This window comes from Beta vulgaris, chromosome 2 (assembly GCF_026745355.1).
Source record: "Beta vulgaris subsp. vulgaris cultivar EL10 chromosome 2, EL10.2, whole genome shotgun sequence".
Classification (NCBI taxonomy): domain Eukaryota; kingdom Viridiplantae; phylum Streptophyta; class Magnoliopsida; order Caryophyllales; family Amaranthaceae; genus Beta; species Beta vulgaris.
Window position 1 is genome coordinate 54,018,856 of NC_079203.1, and position 21,218 is coordinate 54,040,073.

A 21,218-nucleotide genomic window follows, 5' to 3' on the forward strand; every position below is an offset into this window, starting at 1 on the left:
CAAACAGTTGGCTTAAACAGCCAACTTAAAAAGCAAATACATACCACCAATACTTCCAGCCAGTCAAACAAACCAAGTAAACCAGCCAACAGCCAACCATCGATTGTCAAACAACCCCATACATTAATTTACCACAACAGTGCAATTAATCATTTATACCTTGTTTAATTATTGTATGAGAGACGTGCTCATCTTACCATCTAAAAATATGATGGAAACTATACATTAATTTACCACAACGTTCAAGCATTTGAATAATAGTAACAATATTTGATACTTCCTCAAATGCCAACTTATTTTGTAGTACCAACTAACCACATGCACATGCATGCCTGATTCTCCACTCCATTCAAATGAAATCTTATTGGCTACTACGTACCCGTCAATTACAACTACCCGTTGAATATTCCACCATCAACGAATCAAACACATTTTTGTTGTACTAATCAAAAACCAACAACGATAGATTATCATATTATATCATATCATGTCCCACTTTGCATATCTTATGGCATGTCTTCTAAGCCATAATTGATACATTACCATGTAAAACGCATCGTACGGCTCTAGTGAAGATTCATTCCATGCAAAATGGTGTGCTATAGTTACACCCAATCTTCTCATCTTCTCATACGCGCCATCCTCGCACGCGCTCATCAACACGCGCTTAAACTCCTTTGACTTCACCGTTGACTTCACAAACAACGCGATCTCTGACCATTTAATCACGTCCATAAAAGGCAAGTCTTGTATCGGACGGTCTGTAATCACAACAGGAACACACCCATACGCAATCGCCACACTCAATCCCACCACTCCCTCACCATCATAAACAAACAAACAAAACTTACTACTTCGAATCTGAACAATCTTCCCATCATAATCACCATCAGACGGCTCAGATTCAATCAAAAAGTCGGGATCATTTCTTAACCCATTAATCATATCTACACCCGAGTGTACCACGTCAACAAACCTCCAATACCCAAGAAAGCGCGTGGGAGGAGGACTCTCAAGAGAAGCGCGTGGGTTAACTAAAAGTGGAGAAAATACAGTGACGTCTTTATGAGGGATAAACTCACGTGCGGGTGACGGAAAACAAGAAATCTGAAGAGCGTTTTTCTTCAATTCGACGACGTTTCGTGTTGAAGTGGGACCTACACCATTACAAGAGAAGTAAAAATGATCAGCACCAAGAGAACGATCCCAGTAAGAGTAAGAAGTACGAATATGATCAATGTGACGCGAGAGTGAGCGCGTGGAAGTAGGTAAGAAAGGGAGGAAAAAAAGAGTAGCTTCATTTGGGTTAAGTGTGAGGAAATTAGAGGTTAAAAGAGAATTATGGAGGAGAGAGAAAATAGTAGTGTTGTTTTGTTGTTGTTGCTGTTGTTGTTGGAGTGGAAGTGGATAGATGAAGATTTTGAGGTGAGTGAGCATTTTAGAGTAGTCGGAGAAGAAGGTGGTTTTGGAGAGGTAGACGGTGGAGTTTGCGGTGGTGGTGAGTGGTGAGTGGAGGAGGAAGAGGAGGAGGAGAGAGAATAGTGATGATGGATTCATCATTTTTTATATATGATATGGAGTATGAAATGATGAATTATGGAGATTATGGAGATGAGTTGGGTTATATATGGGAAATTTTGTTGACTTTTATTAGTATGATTGTTTGTTCTATACTTCACCATCAAGATGAGCTAGGCATAGAAAATATTACTTCATTCGTTTTGAAATGAGTGATCACATAAAAAAGAAGTAAAAATAGATGTTATATTTTGAAAAATTGCACTATTTACTTATGATATTTGACCATGTATTTTTTATAGTTTTAGATAAAATCAACCGTTGTTATATAATATGTTGTTGGATTCATCTCAACGTATACTTTCATAACATTAAATTCTTATCATTTTTATTAATACAGAATTAAAGTTACTAATGGTCAAAATACCACATTGACAAGGGTGAAAGTCAAAGTATAACATCTAATTTGTTACGAAAAAAGTATAACAAGATCGCTCATGAGTCATGAGGTAGATATGGTCATTGGACCTTTTGGACTTTGGATGACCAAGTTTCATAATTATCCTAGGATGATGGTCTTTTTAAAAGTTGAAAATTAAAATAAATAAAATTTGACGGATTTTCTTAAAATAATCTCAACTCTGTAATTGTTTGTGAATTATTCAAAGATTTGGAAGTTTAGTTTATAATTTGCGAATATGAGAAGATTTCGAAAGAATATGAAGCCATTTGTGAATAATCAAAGTTGGGAGTATATTGAAAATATGCATCAAAGTTTAGATTATTTACATCACTTTAATAATTTATCATGTTTTATTTGCTTTAAAAACTTAATTCCTACTTCCTATAAAATTTATGAAGTTTAAAGAGGATTTACTTACATTAGAATTTCTACTTCATAAACTTAACTCACCTACTTTTATACTTTTTGGAATGAATCTTCTATAATCTTAGAAGTTGCAATTTAATAATCTAATGTTTCAACTCAACTACCACTATATTTTGTCAATACTGGTCTATGCATGTTCCATGTCTAGCTGGTAAAATAGTTACTTGGAAATTATTAGAAAATATACAAGTTTCAAGTTTGTAGTTGCGAGGTCACAACTCAAAAGTCACAATCAGTGAATATGACAAATCGATGGCAGCCACCTCGTCTTCAAAATATGTTACTTAGCCAAATAAATGATGTATGTAATAGTTGTCCTTCTACAAGCAGCCACCTACAAAACGATGGTTTTTATCCCCAGTTTGCAATACATATCATAAGTAACCTACTAAACAAATCACAAACAGGTTAAAACTCAATAAAAAAAAACAGACATACAAGTATAACTCAGTCGGGGATAATCAAAAAGTAAAGTTAAAATGAGAAGATCGCGCAAAGATTGACTTATTTAAAACAATTTTTCAATAAAAAAAAACACCTAAAAATGTATCGCTTGGGCTTGACAAAAAAATGCATAAATAACTCCAGGTTTTCAGCTGTGCAAGCATATTTCATAATCTCAGGATTTTCTAACATTCACCATCGCAACAAATGTATAAGGTCACTTACAGCTAATTTCATTACAATTGGTAAACCTATATGCCCCAGAACATATAAAGAGCGTCCGGAGCATTGAACTAACGCCACTACCAATATCCGAACCAAAACGAAACACTCTTAGCAGGTAAAGTCAGTCCGCACAAGATCCATCAAATAATGCTTGCTACCAAGTATCAGTGTGTGACATATCTAACCGCCTCGAGCTTCTCTCCTTGTGGCGTCATGAAGCAATTCAATATCAACTCCATCTGGTGGCAGTTGGACATATCTCACGACTGAGCCTCTTATGAAGCAGTTCCTCACGGATAGCTGCACCAAATAAAAGTCAGTTTCAGTAGCAAGATGGCATACAAACAAAATCATCATTGTGAAGAGGCTATCTTTTGCAATCCAACCAAAAAATTTCACCAGCTATACGAATTACGAAAGTGGTCCAGGTGATGAAGGGTATGCTAAGCTATGTTACTCGGACTCTTTATTTTATCCTTGTCAAATCCTCAACAATCTAACATGGGTGTGGACACTTCAATACTTCATTTTACGCCAAAATCATGGCAAATTTTCATAAAATAGCTAAGTCGACACTTGAAAACATGTTACCAGCATCCTACACAAACCCAAGTCAGAGTAACAACAATTACTAAGTGATCATACAAGGTGAAGAATACCCCCCCCCCCCCCTCTTGAAAAAGATGGTGATGAACAGAATTTGCTAAAACCAGATATGTCCTATGTCATTTACAATTAAATTCAGACAACAAAACATGAGCTTTAAAGAAAACAATGAATAGAAAAGAAAAGGCACATCTAAGACATTTGGGTCCATTCATAAACCAAATAGGAAAAAGCACGAAGAAGCTTTTCCGATTTTCAGATTCCCCATAATTTGTCTCAGTTATAATCATTGGCCAGATACTGAAGTGATTTGACTGAACATCCTCAAAATAAGACAAGGATCTCAAGAACACATATAACCATCACCGACTAGTTTGCTAGTCAGCCAAGGTGACGAAAGCCTGTTGGTGGTCTTCACTTTCAGAAGCTATTTCCATCTATCTTAATGTGGTGGACTTAGTTACAATGGCAGATCATCTTCCTTTATACATTACAAACATTGTCAATAAACACACACAATTATTTCCACATCACAAACCACACTGCATCATATCACAGATTCACAGTACATCAACGGACAGTTGAATCATTGACAATTAGAGGAAGATTCCTATTAGACATTGCTAAATTCTCTCAGCTCAACCAGGCTCAACCCAAACCTAAGATCCCAACATGAAACTGCAATTCTGCAATACTAGAGGCTACTGCAAACAGCTCCAGTTAGTTTCCAATATGTTCAAATTCTTGTTAATCTAAAGATGCATGACATCACAGTGGCACAAACATAGGCATTTATCTTATTGACACTCAAAATAAATGCTTATTGGCGTTGCTGGATTTTCTCAATCAAACCAGGCTCGTTTTAAATCAATGATGCTCAAAGATATAGTCAAAAGTCACACAAGTGTGGATATGAGAGTCAGACATAGAAAATTTTCACTCAAAAGATATGGAGACAGGGTGAATAAGCGTTGATGTTGAATAATAAGTGTTTAAGGTGAATAAGATATCTAGACACAAAGACACTGATAATTTCTATGTTCAATTAATTTTCTGTTAAAGTTAATCTCTTACTCTCAGAATCAAACTTTTATGTAGAGAACATTAATAAGATGCTTGTTCATTAGTACAAGAAAGAAAGAACAATTTAAGATATTAAGCGGACAAAAAGGGAACAATGGAAGGACCGAAAAAAGGTCATGCATTTGAGTAGTCATCCCCTTCCCACCAAAAAGTTATGTATCCATCCTCTTCGTTACATGTTGGGGAAAAACATAAAGGCACAATGCCTCAGCCACAGAACCATCTCTGCACTCATCGTTCTTCAGCAACTGACAGCCAATGACCAATTGACCACCCACCAGCAATGACATTACCACATAAAGAGTCACCTCTCTCCAGCCATCAACGAGTAAAATCCCTAACAAATCATTCTATTTCCAATGATACATGCAAATTGATGACTGAATTCTATCCGGAAGAATTTGATTACCATTTCCACATCAAGTCTTCCTGAAGTTGCAAAAAAGTGATCATGGAAAATCGATATTCTTTTTTACTTACTCAAGTATGATCCATATATTATATTTGTACCACAGAACAAGAACATAGAATAGCATCCTCAGCATAATCCATACAAGCATTTAGCAGATGAAAGGGTAGAAAGAATGGGAGAAATTTCAAGTGAAATGGAAAAGCGCATACCATGTGAGGATACTTGTCTTGGTCAACAACCCTAGTGTTTTCCAGCTTGATATTGAGGTATTGATCAACCGAACGGAGGGTGCCCCTAATGGCTAAATCATTCTTCAGTTCCACGACCACTTCACGCCCCACAATTTCCTTGAAATATGAAAAGAACAGCTACCAGTACCGAAAGGACATGATAGTTGATTAGGCAAAATTCAGCAATAGATGTTAGTTCAATAGTATAAAACGAAGAAGAAAGATTACCATTTTCTACAGCTTCCTCGGGTCTCAGGTTCTGAGATCTATCTGTAGTCAGATTATCAGATATATATATCTTTGTCAGGTCATAGGAACAAAACTTAATCAAGGTACTTGAACAATAGAGTTTAGTTTTAAGCAAGAATGCAAGATTAAATGTGCTTAGCGGCCTAGCCAAACATAGCAGAACGTGATAGAAATATGAATGATTACAAAATCTAACAACTCCCAATTCCTTTCAGCTCACTAAATCAGTGGAAATATAAAGAAATATATTGAAAAAATTCACGAACAACAAGCAAAAATCACTCCAGAGGAACCTAAATTATTCACCCAACCAAAACAAAAACAAAAAAGATGCTATAGATAGGAAGATTAGTTCTCTTTCCCTACTATTACCTAATAGAAAAACCCCATTAAAGAATTAAAATGTTTCATCTGATTAAACTAAACAAGAGAAAGAAATCAATGCACACTTCCTAATACTTTTCTTTTCTCATCCTTCATCCCTTACAAGTTGTAATTTACAACCAAGGATCAACCGGGGAAATATAATCAACGAATAAATGCTAACAAATAACAATACATTGCGAATGTCACTATACAATGCTAATATTCACAATGGAATTCAACTAAGAGCAACTACACAACTTGTATCACAAAGATTATCAACTGCAGTAGTGCATGATTTTGCTACTCCTATGCTAAAACAAATTAGCCAAAACACATAAATGTCGTTCGCCTCGCCTCGAATAAGGCTCGCCTAAATTCTCCACACAAAAAATAGGATACAAACAACCAATGGCGTATCCAAGGGGTTTCAGTGGGTTCAACTGAACCCCCAAATTCTGGATTTTCTTGAATTCTTTCTCAGATATTATATGTGAAGTGCAAAATTTAAATGTTGAAGCTTAACAGTAAAATTAAACCTAAATAAAACCTTCAAGTTTATGGAATCATCAAAGAAATTCTTCAATTTATTTCCTCGAAAAGTAACTTGAATTGAGCAAGAGATACGAAACTGAACTTTTTAGATAGGAAACAAACCTGAAATGGGTGAATTTGAACCTGTAATCAGCAGAGAGAGGAGGCAATCTCCTTGTAATCGCGAAATTCCTACGGGATGGAGTATGGAGATTTGGAGAGTTAGGGTTACAACTTACAAACTCCCTCCTCTACAGAAAAACCGAGTTGTTTATGAAAAAAACAATACTTCCTGCTTTCATTTTTCACGTAAATCAACGCGCTTGTTTAATCATTAATATTTTTAATTGTACGTATTTAAAATGTTAAAATTTAATAGTATAAATCGAGACGAATCTGATAAAATTTACTATGTTAATCTGTATATAGTGGCGATAAATTGGAGTCAAAATTGATCAAAAAATAGCATTATTTCACCTAATGTTTCATTTAAAATAGAACGGAGGAAGTATTAAAGATTTAAAGATACCGTTCTTTTACTGATTGCGTTTTTTGTATATCAACTCGCATCGTGTGTAAATAATACTAGTTCTAAATCAAGCTTGCTCGGTGGAGGTGGTGGGTAAATCGACTTGTGACTTTAAGGTCACAGATTTGAACCCCAGTGCCTATTTGTGCTTAGGAGTAAGGATTCTTTATGTCCCCGCTTACTTTCAACCGCTGACTTGAGTAGCTTGGCTGGCTGACTTGCGATAGGTGTTGGCCTAGTAGGGTCCCAATGAGAGACAAAAATATATAAGACTAGTTTTATACTCACTCCGTCACATTATATAGTGCTTGCATTCCTTCTCGTTTTGGGGTGTTTCTAAATGTTATGTCTATGTACTATTTTATCAATTATTTAGACTAAATTATCGTTTGTTTCTACATAAATTTTTAAAATTACCCCTACTTTTTCAAATTATGTGCCCCTTTCATCGTTTTACATTATTCCAAAGAACATTCATTACTTATTGTCCAAAAAAATAATATTTATTAAGTACTTTTTTTATTTTAAAAGAAAAAGGAAAAAAACTAGTTCCAAGACAAAAAGTGCCAAAAAAGCACTTACTTGAATATACATTTTTGGAAATCCCACTATTACTTCAATTTTCTTTCATTATGATGAAAAACGAGAACTAATCACTATATTATGGAACAAAGGGAGTAATGTTTTCCACTAAAGTCATAATAACTTGTTTTTCTACTATGGATCTATTATGATGATATACTTCATTTATTCTCTAACAATTGCAACAATTGATTTTTCACGTATCGTAATGCATCTTAATGCATAATTTTAACCATTATATCCTTGATTAGTAAAAATATAAAAAGTTCATATATTGAAAGTATGTATTGAGATGAATTTAAGAAGATCTCATATGGCTATATTTTGTACGAAAATATTACATTTGATGATAATAGAATTGTGTGTGAATAGTGTAAAAATCTAATTGATGGAAGTTTTAATTATCTTCTGCCAACATGAGACGTTCTCGAGATAATATAAGTTCGTGTGAAATAATAATTATACTATAATGAATTTGAGTTTGAACGTTAAAATAATTTATATTATTGTTTCATATTTGTCTTTGCCTCGAAAAGTTACTTGCTATTTCCTATAACATGCATAAGTTTAGAGAGGATTTACTTCCAAAAGAATTTATACTCATTGAATTTAACCAACCAATTAACCAATAAAAGTTGCAATTTGATGAAGTAATTAAAGCAACTAAGTAAGAAGCAAGTTAGCGATAGTTCAACTCAGCTCATTTATCGCAACTAGACCTGATTATTAAACAGGATAGTCCAATGACTAAAAGGGTTAGGGTCAAATTTATATGGTTTTTATTTATCAAAGTTTTAAAGGATAGGGTCATTATTGGACATATCTCAAAAGTTTTGAAAAATATATTAGATATTGTAAAAATAATTGCATTTATTAATTTCTATTCAATTATCCTCACTCTTGTCTCTCTCTATTCATTTATTTCTTACTCGATTATCGGCCTGCCCATAACCGGATCACCATTGACGCATGATCCGAACCGATTCGGCAATGAACCCGAAGTGACCCTTTACGATCCAATCCGTTATTGACTTGTAACGACTCTGGAGTCTGGTCTGACCCACCCAATATCCAGGTCTAATCACAACCACAAACAACCAACTTAGCTTCAAGTAGTTAATTAGTTATAAGTTTGTTAGTACATGTAATCTTTGGAATTTGGATATGATTGATTGTAGTTTATAAGGAGATCTCTGATTAATTAGAACAGGGCATTTATATTGTCCATTATAAACATCAATTATTGTATATAATTCATTTCAGGACCATAAAGAGATTTCTCCATTTTCTTCTCTCTCAATAATCTATTTTCAATTGAAATCCTATCAACTTCTTTATAATACTATTACATATTTTGTCAATATGTGAATTGTGATCCATGCATGTTCCGTTTTCTTGATACTAAAATTGTTACTTGTAAATTTCCAAATATGTAATAACTTTCAACTCTATTAGTTGCGAAGTCACAATTCAATGTCACAATTAGTGCATTTGACGACAAATTTATGGGAGCCACCTCGTCTTCAATATATGTTACTCAGCTAATGAGCCAAATAAAAGATGTCTGTAATTGTTGTCCTCTTACAAACTGCCATTTTTCATTCTTTTTATGTAGTTGCTGGAAGATTCTGCTATGTAAAATACTATAACTTGCTTAGAAAGTTGTAGTTGTTAGTATACGAATTCTAATATATAATGCGAGTACGGAAAATTGTATCACAAACAAGTCTGGGTGGTGTAGTCGGTTATCACGCTAGTCTCACACACTAGAGGTCCCCGGTTCGAACCCGGGCTCAGACATTTTAATAGATATTTTTCCTTTTTAATATTTTTACAACAATGCTCCTTAATATACAAATGATATGAACGGGCGACTCTTCTCTCCCTACCCTAAAGAAAATTAAATCCGCCTAGCATAATGAAAATCGAGATAGAAAAAATAATGAGAGCAGAATTCATATTCGATACATAAATTGTTAAAAGAGACAGTCTAATTTTAATATAGAAGTAAATCTAGTCACTAAATGAATTAAACTAGTCACCGAAAGAAATTAACCTAATCATTATTGGACTAATTCTCTTTTTGATATTGGGTTACCATTACCTAATTTTAATTTAAAAGTAGACGGTCTCTTACCAGACAAACTCTATTCCATAAAAGCAAATTGTAAAACAATAACAAATACCAAAATGAAATTACCAAATGTTATAAAAAGAAACTTGACTATAATCGATAATTTGATATGATATTAATAAAGTTTTCTAATCTAACTCTACTTAGCTTTCCTAACCCTAGTCGAATTCCAAAAACCTAAAAGTCTGTCCCTGCTACTATTGCCGCTATCTAGGCTATATATACATTGTTAGCTTGTAACCATGACACGAAATCCTCAAAAGACAAAAATTATTCTTATCATATCAAATAAAGAGTTGGGAAAGTTCGGACATTAATTGAGTGACCCTAACGGTTGTCAACTCTCTTATTATTGAATTTTTATTGGTTAGAAATACATTAAAATATTATTTTTATATCTCTTCTCTCCTCTTTTGGTACATACATTGATACATATCAATATTTTATTCTAATGTGTCTAAGAGGGTTGGCAACCCGAAGGGTTACTCAAACATTTTTTTGGGAAAGTTCATTGATTTTGGTACCAATAATTAACAAAATATGGCTAGGAAGAATGAGCAGATTGATGATGATGGTAAAGAAATTAACCATCATCTACCTAATTACATAGTTTCTGTTCCTTGGTATTTGAAAGTTAGTTTGAGACATCAAAGAAAGAGAAGATCATCATTATTGGATAACCATCATAATAATAATAGTAGGGCGTGTGAAAATAAGGGTTTTCAAGCTCTTGTATCTCGTAAAGGTGCTTTCACTAACTGTGGAGCTATCACACATAATGAAAGAATACATTTTATGGAAAGAACTAGGAAAATGAAAGCAAAGTATACAGGAAAACACATTGCTAGAGATGAAATTGTTCGTCAGGAATTCGAGCTCGATTTCGACGTGAAACATGATAGATGGAATGGATTTGATATTGCAAACTGTAACCATATCCCTCATGGATCATATGACAATAATGATGACATGAAGCTCATGAATTGGCGTTTACGAGAGGATACAACAAAATATTTTATGGAATTTGGATGTAAATTCAGCGTACTATGACCCTAAATCTAGATCTATGCGTGAGGATCATCCTCGCCCGCAACTCGTTGATACAGATGACAAGTTTTACGAAGGTGATAATCAAGACAGGTTGAGTGGTCAAGCTTTGGTTTTCAAGCAGCAACTAACAACGGCTCCTTTTGAATATACACAACGATGTTCAATTAGATGCAACTCCAACACAAGCTGAATTGGTTTACAAGATCAATATTGAACAGATTGTGTTGAATAAGTTGCATGTTAAGGAGAGCATCATAAAAAAGTATGGTTAAAATTTTAAAACTGACACTGATGTGGAACGATCGATCTAATATGTTTGATTCAATTCAATATATATAACTTTTTGTTGTTTTTGTTAATAGATAATCAAAAAGATTTATGATTAAAATTATGGATCAAAACCTTTTTATAGTTTTTGGCAATAGATAAAATTATAGTCAAAATTGTTCATAGAAATTGTGATATTCAATATAATGTTGCAAAAAGATGAAGCACCATTTTCACTACTTGAAGTTGTTAGTATGAGCAATACTAATACATTAATGTTTTAGAGGCACAAGTATAATATCGTTGTTTAGTCGACAAATATGTTATAATACATGGAGGAATTTAAGCTCCAACCTAGTACTTCACCTAGTATATTAGATTTTAAGTTCATATCTCGTGTTCTTATAAAATGTTAAGATAGTTTCATCCAAATTTACAATCGGCTGATACTCCATTTTATTACGAATCTATGAAGTAAAGAGATACACAAGATCAACAATGATAAATGTAGTCTAACTACAATGCTTTGTACTACCATCATCTCATATTAGTTAAGACAGTTTGACTATTGACTATTTACATATCTTTCTTTGACTATATTAATTAGAGTCATCCATAGTCATTGTTATGCATTAACAATGCGAGATAAATAATTGCAAATAAGGATAAAGACTCCAAAGTAGGGTTGGCAATGGATCGGTTGGGTCGGTCGGTCCTCAAACCGTCCATCAACCGCGAACCACCATGCCATCCATTTCCATACATTTTCGACCTACCCCACCACCCACTCCACTGCACCAGTCCACCACCAATTAATTTCGGGTTTCACCTATTTATCTAAGGCGGGTGAGGAGATAATCTATCCATCCATAAATAATTGCGAGCTCTACTCTGAATGTATACTTTTGAGTTTTGACTCCCAAGGAGTATCATAAAAGGATATTTTTCCTTAATTCCCAAAAAGTTAAATGAAAGTGTAGTTTGTCAAATGTCCGTTCTAATACACGACGACATATACAACGAGAAAGGAAGAAAAGGGGACTTTTCAGTTTTCAGCCATAATTGTTGCAACCCAAAAACATGGCGGAATTCTGAAAAAGCTCGAATCTCGATCAAAAAACTACGCATTTCCGCGAATAATTTCTCCTTTGAAATCATAGAATCACAATCTTACCTAATTTCTTTTTCCTTTTCTCTGATTTGTGTATCGGAAGTTTGATCATGGATGAACAGTACACTAATCTTCCAACAAGCCATTTACTTGGCTCAGTTCCAGTACGTTAGTTTCTCTCTCATTCATCTTTTTATGCCCTAATTTCAATTTGTATATCAATTTTGTTGTTCGATTCGACTTCAATTGTTTTTTTACTGCTTTTGGTATAATGTAGCTAATTTCCTTGAAATTATGATGTAAAGGAAACAGAAGTTTGGAAAATCCAATCCCTAATTCTTCTATATGCGTCGATGATTGCATGATTATGTCGATTTTCCCCCTTTTATGTGGAATGTTAACTTCACGCGAGGTTATTCTATATAATTTCGATATATTGGGAGTTCTTGATGTTTTTTTTTGCCGTTTTTAGCATGATTTTCTGAGGTTTTGAGTACCTCAATGGATTAACTGATGGAGTTCATCTATTGAGATGGACTTAGGTTGTTTTATTCTTGCCGTGGCTGATTCATGTGCACTAATATGACACATTTCTACAGCTGTGTATTCTTGGTGTGAAATCTATTATTTTGTGTATCATGAAGTGACTATTGGCTGCATTTTAAATCGAGTTTATGTGATCACAGGCTGTTGTAGCTGAAGAACGGAAGGGTGAGTCGTACACGGGTAAGGCAATCTAGGACTTATTCATGCCGGGTTTATGATTTTATTTAGAAACAATGTGCTAACTTGACTTAACATGTATAGCGCCCCAAGCGACTTTGCAAAGCTTTCCTCCACACCAAGGTGGAGACAGGGGACCGGGATATCAGAATCTTGGAAATTCAAGTGGTATGTGTATAAATTACACTTCATTACTTTCTACTTCTGTAGGGTTTGGTATTTCACGTTTAGTACTTGAGAAGTGTTTGTTGGGAGTGAATAACGAGTTACAGAAGTATATAGCCAGGTTCTTTTGTAATGGAAGGAACTTTGATTGTTGTTTAACAATCCCACTAACTATTTTGAGGATCAGCTAAAGTTAAATTATTATTGTTGTAACAGTAATACCAATTTTGAGGAAGGGCAATACTTACTTCGTTTCCCTTCTATGAATATCTATGTTAATTGTATTCCCTTTTGTTTTACCTTTTCTATTATTGTTTTTTTATATGAGTTGTTAATATGCAACTAGTTGTTGGGTGCAAACGATGCCTCGAGTGATCTATCAAGGACAAAGTTGATATTTTAAGGATTGACATTTTGTCATAAGTAGAAGCCATAATTTGGTGGTTAGATAATAGAATATTGACTTGCGATGTAAGGAGTCAAGAGTTCAAATCCTCTCACAAACATTCTTCTTAATATTATGAGTAAGAAAAGAGTCTTCCAGGAAATGTCATGTAACCCTATGACATGGTGCCATGTAAGCATTTGAGAGGGTGGGGAGACACATGGCAGGCAATAGTTCTTTAACACGCGTTTCAATAATATGATACGATATTGATCAACTTCTAATACTAATTTATATTTTCAAGATTTAATTATAATGCAATTAAAGATGCTTGGCATTAACTATGTTGAAACAAGAAGATTTAGTGCGTTTGAATCTTTGTGTTTGGTCTGAACTTATTCTAACAAGAACAAGTATTAAACTTGTAACATGAGGTTAAAAGATACTTCCTCCTTTTCTTATAGTTGTACCATATTGACTTTTGACACTATTCACTAATTTTATTTTGACCCTCTTGTATTATTTATACGTAAGGAAATATATAGTCATTTGTCTTGTTAGATTCGTCTCAGCATGTATTTTCAAGCTATCAACTTTTTATAATTTTTTTATGCATAATTACAGATATTAAAGTTTAAAGTTTCGCGTTGGCAAACATGCTAAGTACTTAAGGTGTAACTAAAAAGAACTGAGGAAGTATGAAATTGCCAACTAATAAGTACGTCTACCGTCCAATCTCAAAATAAGAATCCTTACATACAACTCAAGGAAATATACATCGTAGGAAAGACATGACAAGCAGTGCACCATGTACAAATGGACTCAATTTTTGGGATCTAACACAGGCTGTTATATTGGGATAGTTGCATCAGGAATAAGCCAACTAGCACATTGGTCCCACTTTATCATTGAGGATAGCAGGGATGGATATATAAGAACCTTGTTGTGTCAAGTGTTCTGCTACATATATGACCTGTCTATGTCGTTTGATATCGTTGTTGTTGCCATTTCTCAATCTTAAGTTGTTTTTGGTACATTGGAAGCATTTGTTGGGAGCACTTCTACTGGGATTTAAGAATTATGCACTGTTTTCTTTTGGACCTATTGATATCTGTCGATGCAGGGATTGAGCTGATTGAATCACCCTTGTCATGGCTATCAATTTGGTTATCTTGATTAACTTTCACTGTGATTAATATTTGCCAGCTTCATGGTATATTCACACATGTAAGCATTTCCAACCAGGAATGCATATGATTCTCTTGCCACTATGAGATCTTCATTCTTGTTGGTGCCTGATGCATTTAGTGTCTTAAGTTTATCAACATCTACTTGACTACAAATTCTTATCAAGTGATTTATTATCAACGGCCACCTAGCCATAAGGTTTTATTTTTAGTTCAAAATTTGGTAAATCTAAATAATGAAACACTTTTTTTAAAAAATATTCCCTTGACATGCATTGACCTCTCTTGCATGTTTTGCAGAAGGAGGTGGGCCACCACCTACAAACACTTGGCAGGGAGTCTTTAATATCTACTCATACACACAATACTTCAACGTGGATACAGACATTGTTATTAATAGATTGCTGAGTTCATTGGATCCTCGAAGTGGTGATTTCTTTAGCAAGATTGAGGCAAATCCTGATCTGTGAGTATAATCTTTTATTAACTTTTGGTCTTTTACCCCCTGCATATTTCCTGTGTACTTTTTCATGTTTGTTCCACCTTATCTGTCTACTGTTTGCCTGCGCTTTGCATCTGTTTGGTTAGCAAAATTATTTGGGCAACTTGCTTCTTTGATTATATAAATGTTGTCAGACCCACGTCCCAGGTAGTACATTAGGAGTCTTTAGATCTTTAATGGTACGATTTAAGCAATTTATGCATGGTGCATAAATTGAACAATGTAGAAGAATGTTGTGGTGTATGCAAATGAGAAGACATCTGTATCCTGGTAGATGGTGGATACAATTCTTGATTGATTGTACATTGGGATTTGGGAGGTAATGAATGTGAAGATCAAGAGGCCCTTTTAATGAATTTAGTTAAGGAGCTGGGCAACTTGATCTGAACTGTGTCAACATTAATCGTATGTATATGGGCGATGACAATGCCTTAATGTAGGATATAGAAGCACTAGAGTTATTATCTAAATATATATCTCATTTATCAAAATAAGGACAAACGTCGCTATGGATAAATAATATTTACATAACCATCTTCCGATAAATTTTTTAGGAGTAATTTTCTTGAAAACAATTCTGAAGCAAAATCTTTCAGTGAAGCATGATGAGAAAATGTTGGATTGGTTTCATGTTGAAGTAGTGTCTGATGCTTGTACATGGCTGAATTGTGTTGGTTTCCAACATGAATACATAACTTCTATTGAATTTCATTGCTAACTTGATGTCAATTATTACGCGGTGTGTGGTTTATATGACTAATAATCCCAAGTAATAAAGCACAGATCCGTTTCGAGGAATTACATATATGGGATAAGGTTATCACCAGAAATGGAGAAAGCTGTGTTGTCTAGAGGGTGGTGGGCCCTGGAGGTGGGGTGAAAATTCGGGCATCAATAAGCAATCTGTTCCAAGAGTGTGCAATTGGTGAAAATGTGCTTGAAGATATAAGCTAGGTGTGATTATAGATTAGATGAATTTGAATTCCAAAACAAGTGCTTTTTGAGTTGTATGTTAGGGAGGGTTCATACTATTGCTATCCAACTAATAAAATGTTGCCAACTGTTTACAGTTTTTGTTTATGAAGTTTCAAGATATGTCCTCTGACAATACGGATCGTGAATATTTCATATAGTCAAAATTGGCCCCGTGGATGTGGCAGTATTTGGGTCACTTCTTTGTTATTTTCTTGGTAGGTCACTGTATCGTTTCTGAAACAAGCTGTTTATCTGTGACATAGACTTGCATTTCCTCACCTTGCAGTATATATCTGAGACATAGCAACAAGAGACGCAGAGCTATTAAAATTTTTTGGGCAAAAGAAATATATTTTATGAAGAATAGGCTTTCATCAATTCCAGCCTATGAACTCATCTTCAGCTCAGTTTTTCCCTCCAATTATATGTAGGATCTTCAGTTCTCACATTACTATGCACAATATTCTGAATCTGGCTAAGGCTCAGTAATGTCATGTTGTTTTGGGTTATCGATCACCGAGCCACCATTGCATGGGTTTGAAGATTGTTTGCTTCATTTAGATTATTCAGGGACAGAGAAGTTGGAAGAACTCAATCTGAACAGGAATTACTTCCGAGTTCTGAATTCTGATACATCTTGCTCAAGTTGGTCGTTTGGTTTGCCTGAGGAAGTTTATGTCCACCCAGATAAGGGAAAATCTAGGTGGTGTGATATCTCATTGCTCTGTGTACTTCAATGGCTGTCAGAAGTTGAGAACATTGCAGGATTGCTAATTAGACCCATAAGAATTTTCCTTTCTATTTAATAGTAACGCAGGATTCTGATCTATCAAGGCAAAGTATAAGAGATTTTCTATGAAGCAAAAATGGTTTCCTAGATCACTGAGCTCAACTCATATTCCTCTACAATCCTGGTAAATATTCATATTACAATTAACAAACAAGACTGACAGACTGGCGAATAAATAAGGTAGAGAAACTTCCTCAAAGCAACAATACTGCATCAGATTCATCAAGCAACTTTGAACTTGAGAAATAAATGATGTACACTGGGACGCAGATTCCACTTTTCCCTGAGAAGAGATGTTTTCTGAGTGTATTCACCAGAAGACTATATCCGAAAACCTTAAATTTCTTTGTATCTTTCCTAAGATTTGAACCCTTTCCAACAAGTTTGTCAGCATATTTTTTTTTTTTTTTGATATAATATGAAAATCCACTGGTAGTAATAGGTTTGTAATTTTTAAAAGAAAGAAACTGTATTTTTGAAACCATGTGATAAACTGATAATACAGGAATTAGACTTTTATGAAGCTTACTCTGACTGTAGACTTCTGTACAACCCTTTGCCTTGAGAAATTTAGTTTTAACTCTGTTCATAAAAGGTGGAAGTCAAAGGCACGATTTTGAAGTTTTTGGCCCTTCATGATTCTAAATTACGAATGGCCTCCTTGATTTGGTTTAGGGAAACTACTTCTCCACCTTACTGGAAGATGATAATTTTACAAACAATAGTTGTTTTCTTAAGTAGGAACTCTACAATGCTGGGATCCTGAACCGAAAGGATTGAAGGACCATCAATCTTAATTTAAATTTTCTGTCATGTAAGCTTTGATCTTCACCTGTGTCTTTCCAGGTAAACCCTTACCACTAGTGGGTTAGTCCCCCCCCCCCCCTCCCCCTCCCTCCTTCCTGCTTCTAAAAGAGGATCCTCTCCGTTTCCTACAAGAGACGGATGGTCCATTTCGTAAATCAAAGGTTGGGAATTTATGAAGGGGGAGATAGGGTTTCTTTTTAGGAATTTATTTCTTTACTAGCTTAGCTGTCATCATCCTAATTCCTAATATAGGAAATGGATGAAAACAAATAGAGGGGATCCTTATACCTGTTGAAGAAGTGGGAACTGCAGTTAGGCAAAATACCTGGAAGCAGGTGAGATCATCCATGAATTTGCTCTCTCTTACTAAAATGGATTTAAGGGACAGAAAATTTTATGTTGCTGTAAGAATGATCGTGGTTTTTCTTTGGTTGTGCTTGATGTTGTCCTTTTGAGGAAGCCTTACGGTGTTCCACACAAAAGCTATTTAATTCATTCGTGGCTCTAGGTACTGTCTTGGGGTGACTTGTTCATTACTAACCTTTATCAATCCTCTGTTCTGACTTGTGATCTTGTTCATTACTAACCTTTCCAGTTCTCTAATTGACTTCCTATCTCTGTAGAAGAGATCAGCGACTTCCATTTTGTTTTTCCTTCTATAATCTTAGTTTTGGTTTTCTGACGACGGGGTTGCTAATGCTAATGTTTTGAAACATTTCAGGTATGGGCTTATTTGGGTCTCCACGACTTTGGTATTTGTGATTGCAGCTCTAGGAAATTTAGCCACCTACTTAATAGGGAATTCTTCCTGGAATTTTGATGTCAGCTTTATGAGTTTGGCTGCCAGTACAGTGTATGGGTATGCAATTGTGGTGCCATTGGCGTTCTATTTCTTGCTTCAGTATCTGGGATCGCCTGCCAGCGTTGTACGCTTCTGGTGCATGTGGGGTTATTCTCTCTTCATCTTCGTTCTAAGTTGTGTAAGTGTTCACTGTCATCATGCTTATCCAATGGCCATTCAAGTGTTAATGGTCTGAGTCTCTTACCAGGTTTTGATTGTTTATATATAGTATATTTTAAACTGGTCTCCTTTCAAAGATAAAGTATACAGAGATGCAAAGTGGCACTCTTCCTACAATGTGAACATTTCTGTTTAAATTAGTTGTATTCTGCTTATACATTTTGTACCTTAATTGCTAGATTTGTGATGTTTGTTGTCCTTTTGATTGCATTGTTGAGCCTGTTGGCCAAGATGCCCAAGATTCCTTTCGTCTAACAACAATTGTCCTCTTTACGTTTTATTTTGTCCCATTTTGTTGGATTCTTTAGTCGATAAATGCAAAATCCCCTAATCATTGTTTCCATTTTCCATCATGCAAACACAGGGTTGGTTAAATATCCTTTAGTATTAACTAGTCTTAAACATTTGTGAATGGTTCAGCTAGAAAATAGGACGGAGGGAGTACTATCCCTGAAGTCACAAATACTACAAATGTCGAACGGTAGTTATGTCACCGAGCCAAGTGCTGGCTGCCGTTTGGGTTCACCGCCTCCTTTTTCATGTTATTCGAACTTCAGAATTCTGTTACGCTATTTATGGGATTTTCATTTGGCAAAGGGCTAGGATTCAGTAACCTTATGAGACACTTATTTATCCAGCTTTAAGGCTGCAGGATACAAAATCGCTATGATCTTTTGGGAACTAGAAAAATTCAGTCTTTTAGGTTGATCGTTACTCTAATTTAAATTTCATAGTTTCTCCTGCACCAGAGATAATGATAGCATTATTAATCACATGTATCGGCATCTGAGAAGCTCTAGCACTTACATTTAGTACTCATTCCAGAGTATGGGTAACAATTCCGGATCAAACTGTGTTTACAAATTTTGGTTTATATTTTTACATATTTCGCCTTTGCAAGCCTCATAATTTAACACATTTTGATCGCAATTTTGCAGTTTTTGTTGGTAATTCCTCTGGAGTTCCTCCGCTGGGTGATTATACTCCTAGCAAGTGGTGTTTCAGCCTGTTTTGTTGCCTCAAACCTCAGGACTTACGTTGAGGGGAATGATCTCATGGTGGTTTTGATAGCTGCATTTCTGTTGCAATTCGCTTTAGGACTCTTTATCAAGGTCTGGTTTTTCACATAGAATTTCTTGCCTCATCTGATGATGGATCTTTTCAAGATTGAATTTTTGGGGAGAGATTTGCTTGTGAACAAACAATCTGACCACGCCATGACCTATAGAATTTGTTTTTTCCTTCTTTCCTAGTTATTTTTCCGTCTTTTGTTGTTGTTGTTGTTGTTGTTGTTGTTGTCGTCATCGTCGTCATATTGTTAGTTTTTTTTTGTGTTCTGAAAAGCCATCAATTTAGGTATGAAAGCTTGGGGTAAGTGGTAGCAGACTGGCAGAACAGGAATTGTATTTCTTTCTGCGTTGTTAATTTTGTTGTCGTCTTTTTTATCTGGGTGGCTTTATCTATTTTTTTATCTGGATTCTACACTATCTTGTAAATAGAATTTACTCAAGTGATTTACTGAGTGATGAGTGACTGTTGGTATATCGCATACTTTAATGGCTAGATACTTTGTACAAATTTCTCTTTGTTGCTTCCTTTCTCTGTTTTCTTTCCCCCTTCGCTTTTGGGATTTGTATGTCATGGATTCAGATGACATCAAATATTCAAATATGATCAGATCCTGCGTAAATTCTACATCAAATATAATTGCTAATAGTGGTGATAACTGATAACTGCGACATTCTTGGAAGACTCATTGCAGATCCCGATGTTGATTGTTGCACGATAGCAACCACTACCAGGTAGAATTTTCTCATGCTGTCATAACACTGCTTGTGGTATTTTCTCCCTTCTTTATCAGACATGCCTTATGTTCAAGCTAAATTATAATAAATTATTATTTCTATATGAGTTACAAAAATTATTCGAAAATAAAAGTAATTTTTAAAAGAAATCCACTAGTATATAGTATTCCCTCTATTTTAAATTTTTGGGAGTCGGAACACTGAAATGTGAAAGAACCAAGGAGAAGACTAAAAGAGAGATAAAAAAAAACTCGCATGTGGTCAATCATGTGCTAGAAGAGATAAAGATAATATATAGTAAAAAATGTCAATATTGTAAGTAATAAAAAAACTTCATAAATTGGGAAACGTTGCAAGTATTAAAAAATAGAGGAAGTATTAGAGCATGGCCACTCATGATACAAAAAAACATGTCATCCCTCTCTCTCATCAACTTTCTCTCTCATCTTACAAAAGTCGATCGTGTCTCACGACTTATTTTGTCAAATGTACCCCACTCATGACCCTAAAAAAACATCCGGGAAAATAATTAATTTCGGATGTGTGTCAAAATATAGCAAAATGGGTGTCTATTTACATATCTCGAAAAATTATGACTATAGAAATTGATCTATGCTTTGTAAGGGTGCTTT

General features: G+C 34.8%; 3 protein-coding genes and 1 non-coding gene across 5 annotated transcripts; 2 read left to right on the forward strand and 2 right to left on the reverse strand.

Annotated features, from left to right (window-relative positions):
- Positions 1–135: 135 nt before the first annotated feature.
- LOC104904860 (probable glycosyltransferase At5g11130) lies at positions 136–1,594 on the reverse strand. Its single transcript, XM_010693263.4, has one exon. It carries the CDS (start codon positions 1,558–1,560, stop codon positions 481–483), a length of 1,080 nt encoding a protein of 359 aa, XP_010691565.2. The 5' UTR covers positions 1,561–1,594; the 3' UTR covers positions 136–480.
- A 1,352-nt stretch (positions 1,595–2,946) lies between these two features.
- LOC104904851 (sm-like protein LSM2) lies at positions 2,947–6,814 on the reverse strand. The gene is made up of 4 exons (XM_010693252.4): positions 6,677–6,814; positions 5,636–5,677; positions 5,387–5,545; positions 2,947–3,376 (listed from the first exon to the last, which is right to left on the reverse strand). Exons 2-4 carry the CDS (start codon positions 5,636–5,638, stop codon positions 3,257–3,259), a joined length of 282 nt encoding a protein of 93 aa, XP_010691554.1. The 5' UTR covers positions 5,639–5,677; positions 6,677–6,814; the 3' UTR covers positions 2,947–3,256.
- A 2,576-nt stretch (positions 6,815–9,390) lies between these two features.
- Positions 9,391–9,464, forward strand: TRNAV-CAC (transfer RNA valine (anticodon CAC)). The gene has a single exon. It is a non-coding gene; the product is annotated as a tRNA-Val (tRNA).
- Positions 9,465–12,085: 2,621 nt separating this feature from the next.
- Positions 12,086–20,344, forward strand: LOC104904840 (uncharacterized). 2 transcript variants are annotated; one of them, XM_057392811.1, is made up of 6 exons: positions 12,086–12,394; positions 12,913–12,952; positions 13,034–13,117; positions 14,987–15,152; positions 18,482–18,740; positions 19,720–20,344. In XM_057392811.1, exons 1-6 carry the CDS (start codon positions 12,341–12,343, stop codon positions 19,909–19,911), a joined length of 795 nt encoding a protein of 264 aa, XP_057248794.1. In that variant the 5' UTR covers positions 12,086–12,340; the 3' UTR covers positions 19,912–20,344. The 2 variants fall into 2 exon arrangements, with proteins under 2 accessions (XP_057248794.1, XP_019107350.1); XM_019251805.3 differs by having other exon boundaries at positions 12,089–12,390.
- The last annotated feature ends 874 nt before the right edge of the window (positions 20,345–21,218 follow it).

Excerpts from the sequence above, each read along its gene's own strand:
- LOC104904860 (XM_010693263.4), bottom strand. The coding sequence starts at position 1,560 with ATGATGAATCCATCATCACTATTCTCTCTCCTCCTCCTCTTCCTCCTC.
- LOC104904851 (XM_010693252.4), bottom strand. Across the intron at positions 3,377-5,386 it reads AAGACAAGTATCCTCACATG|CTATCCGTGAGGAACTGCTT; the intron begins GTATGCGCTTTT and ends TATTTGGTGCAG.
- LOC104904840 (XM_057392811.1), top strand. The coding sequence starts at position 12,341 with ATGAACAGTACACTAATCTTCCAACAAGCCATTTACTTGGCTCAGTTC. Across the intron at positions 12,395-12,912 it reads ACTTGGCTCAGTTCCAGTAC|GCTGTTGTAGCTGAAGAACG; the intron begins GTTAGTTTCTCT and ends ATGTGATCACAG. Across the intron at positions 15,153-18,481 it reads ATTGAGGCAAATCCTGATCT|GTATGGGCTTATTTGGGTCT; the intron begins GTGAGTATAATC and ends GAAACATTTCAG.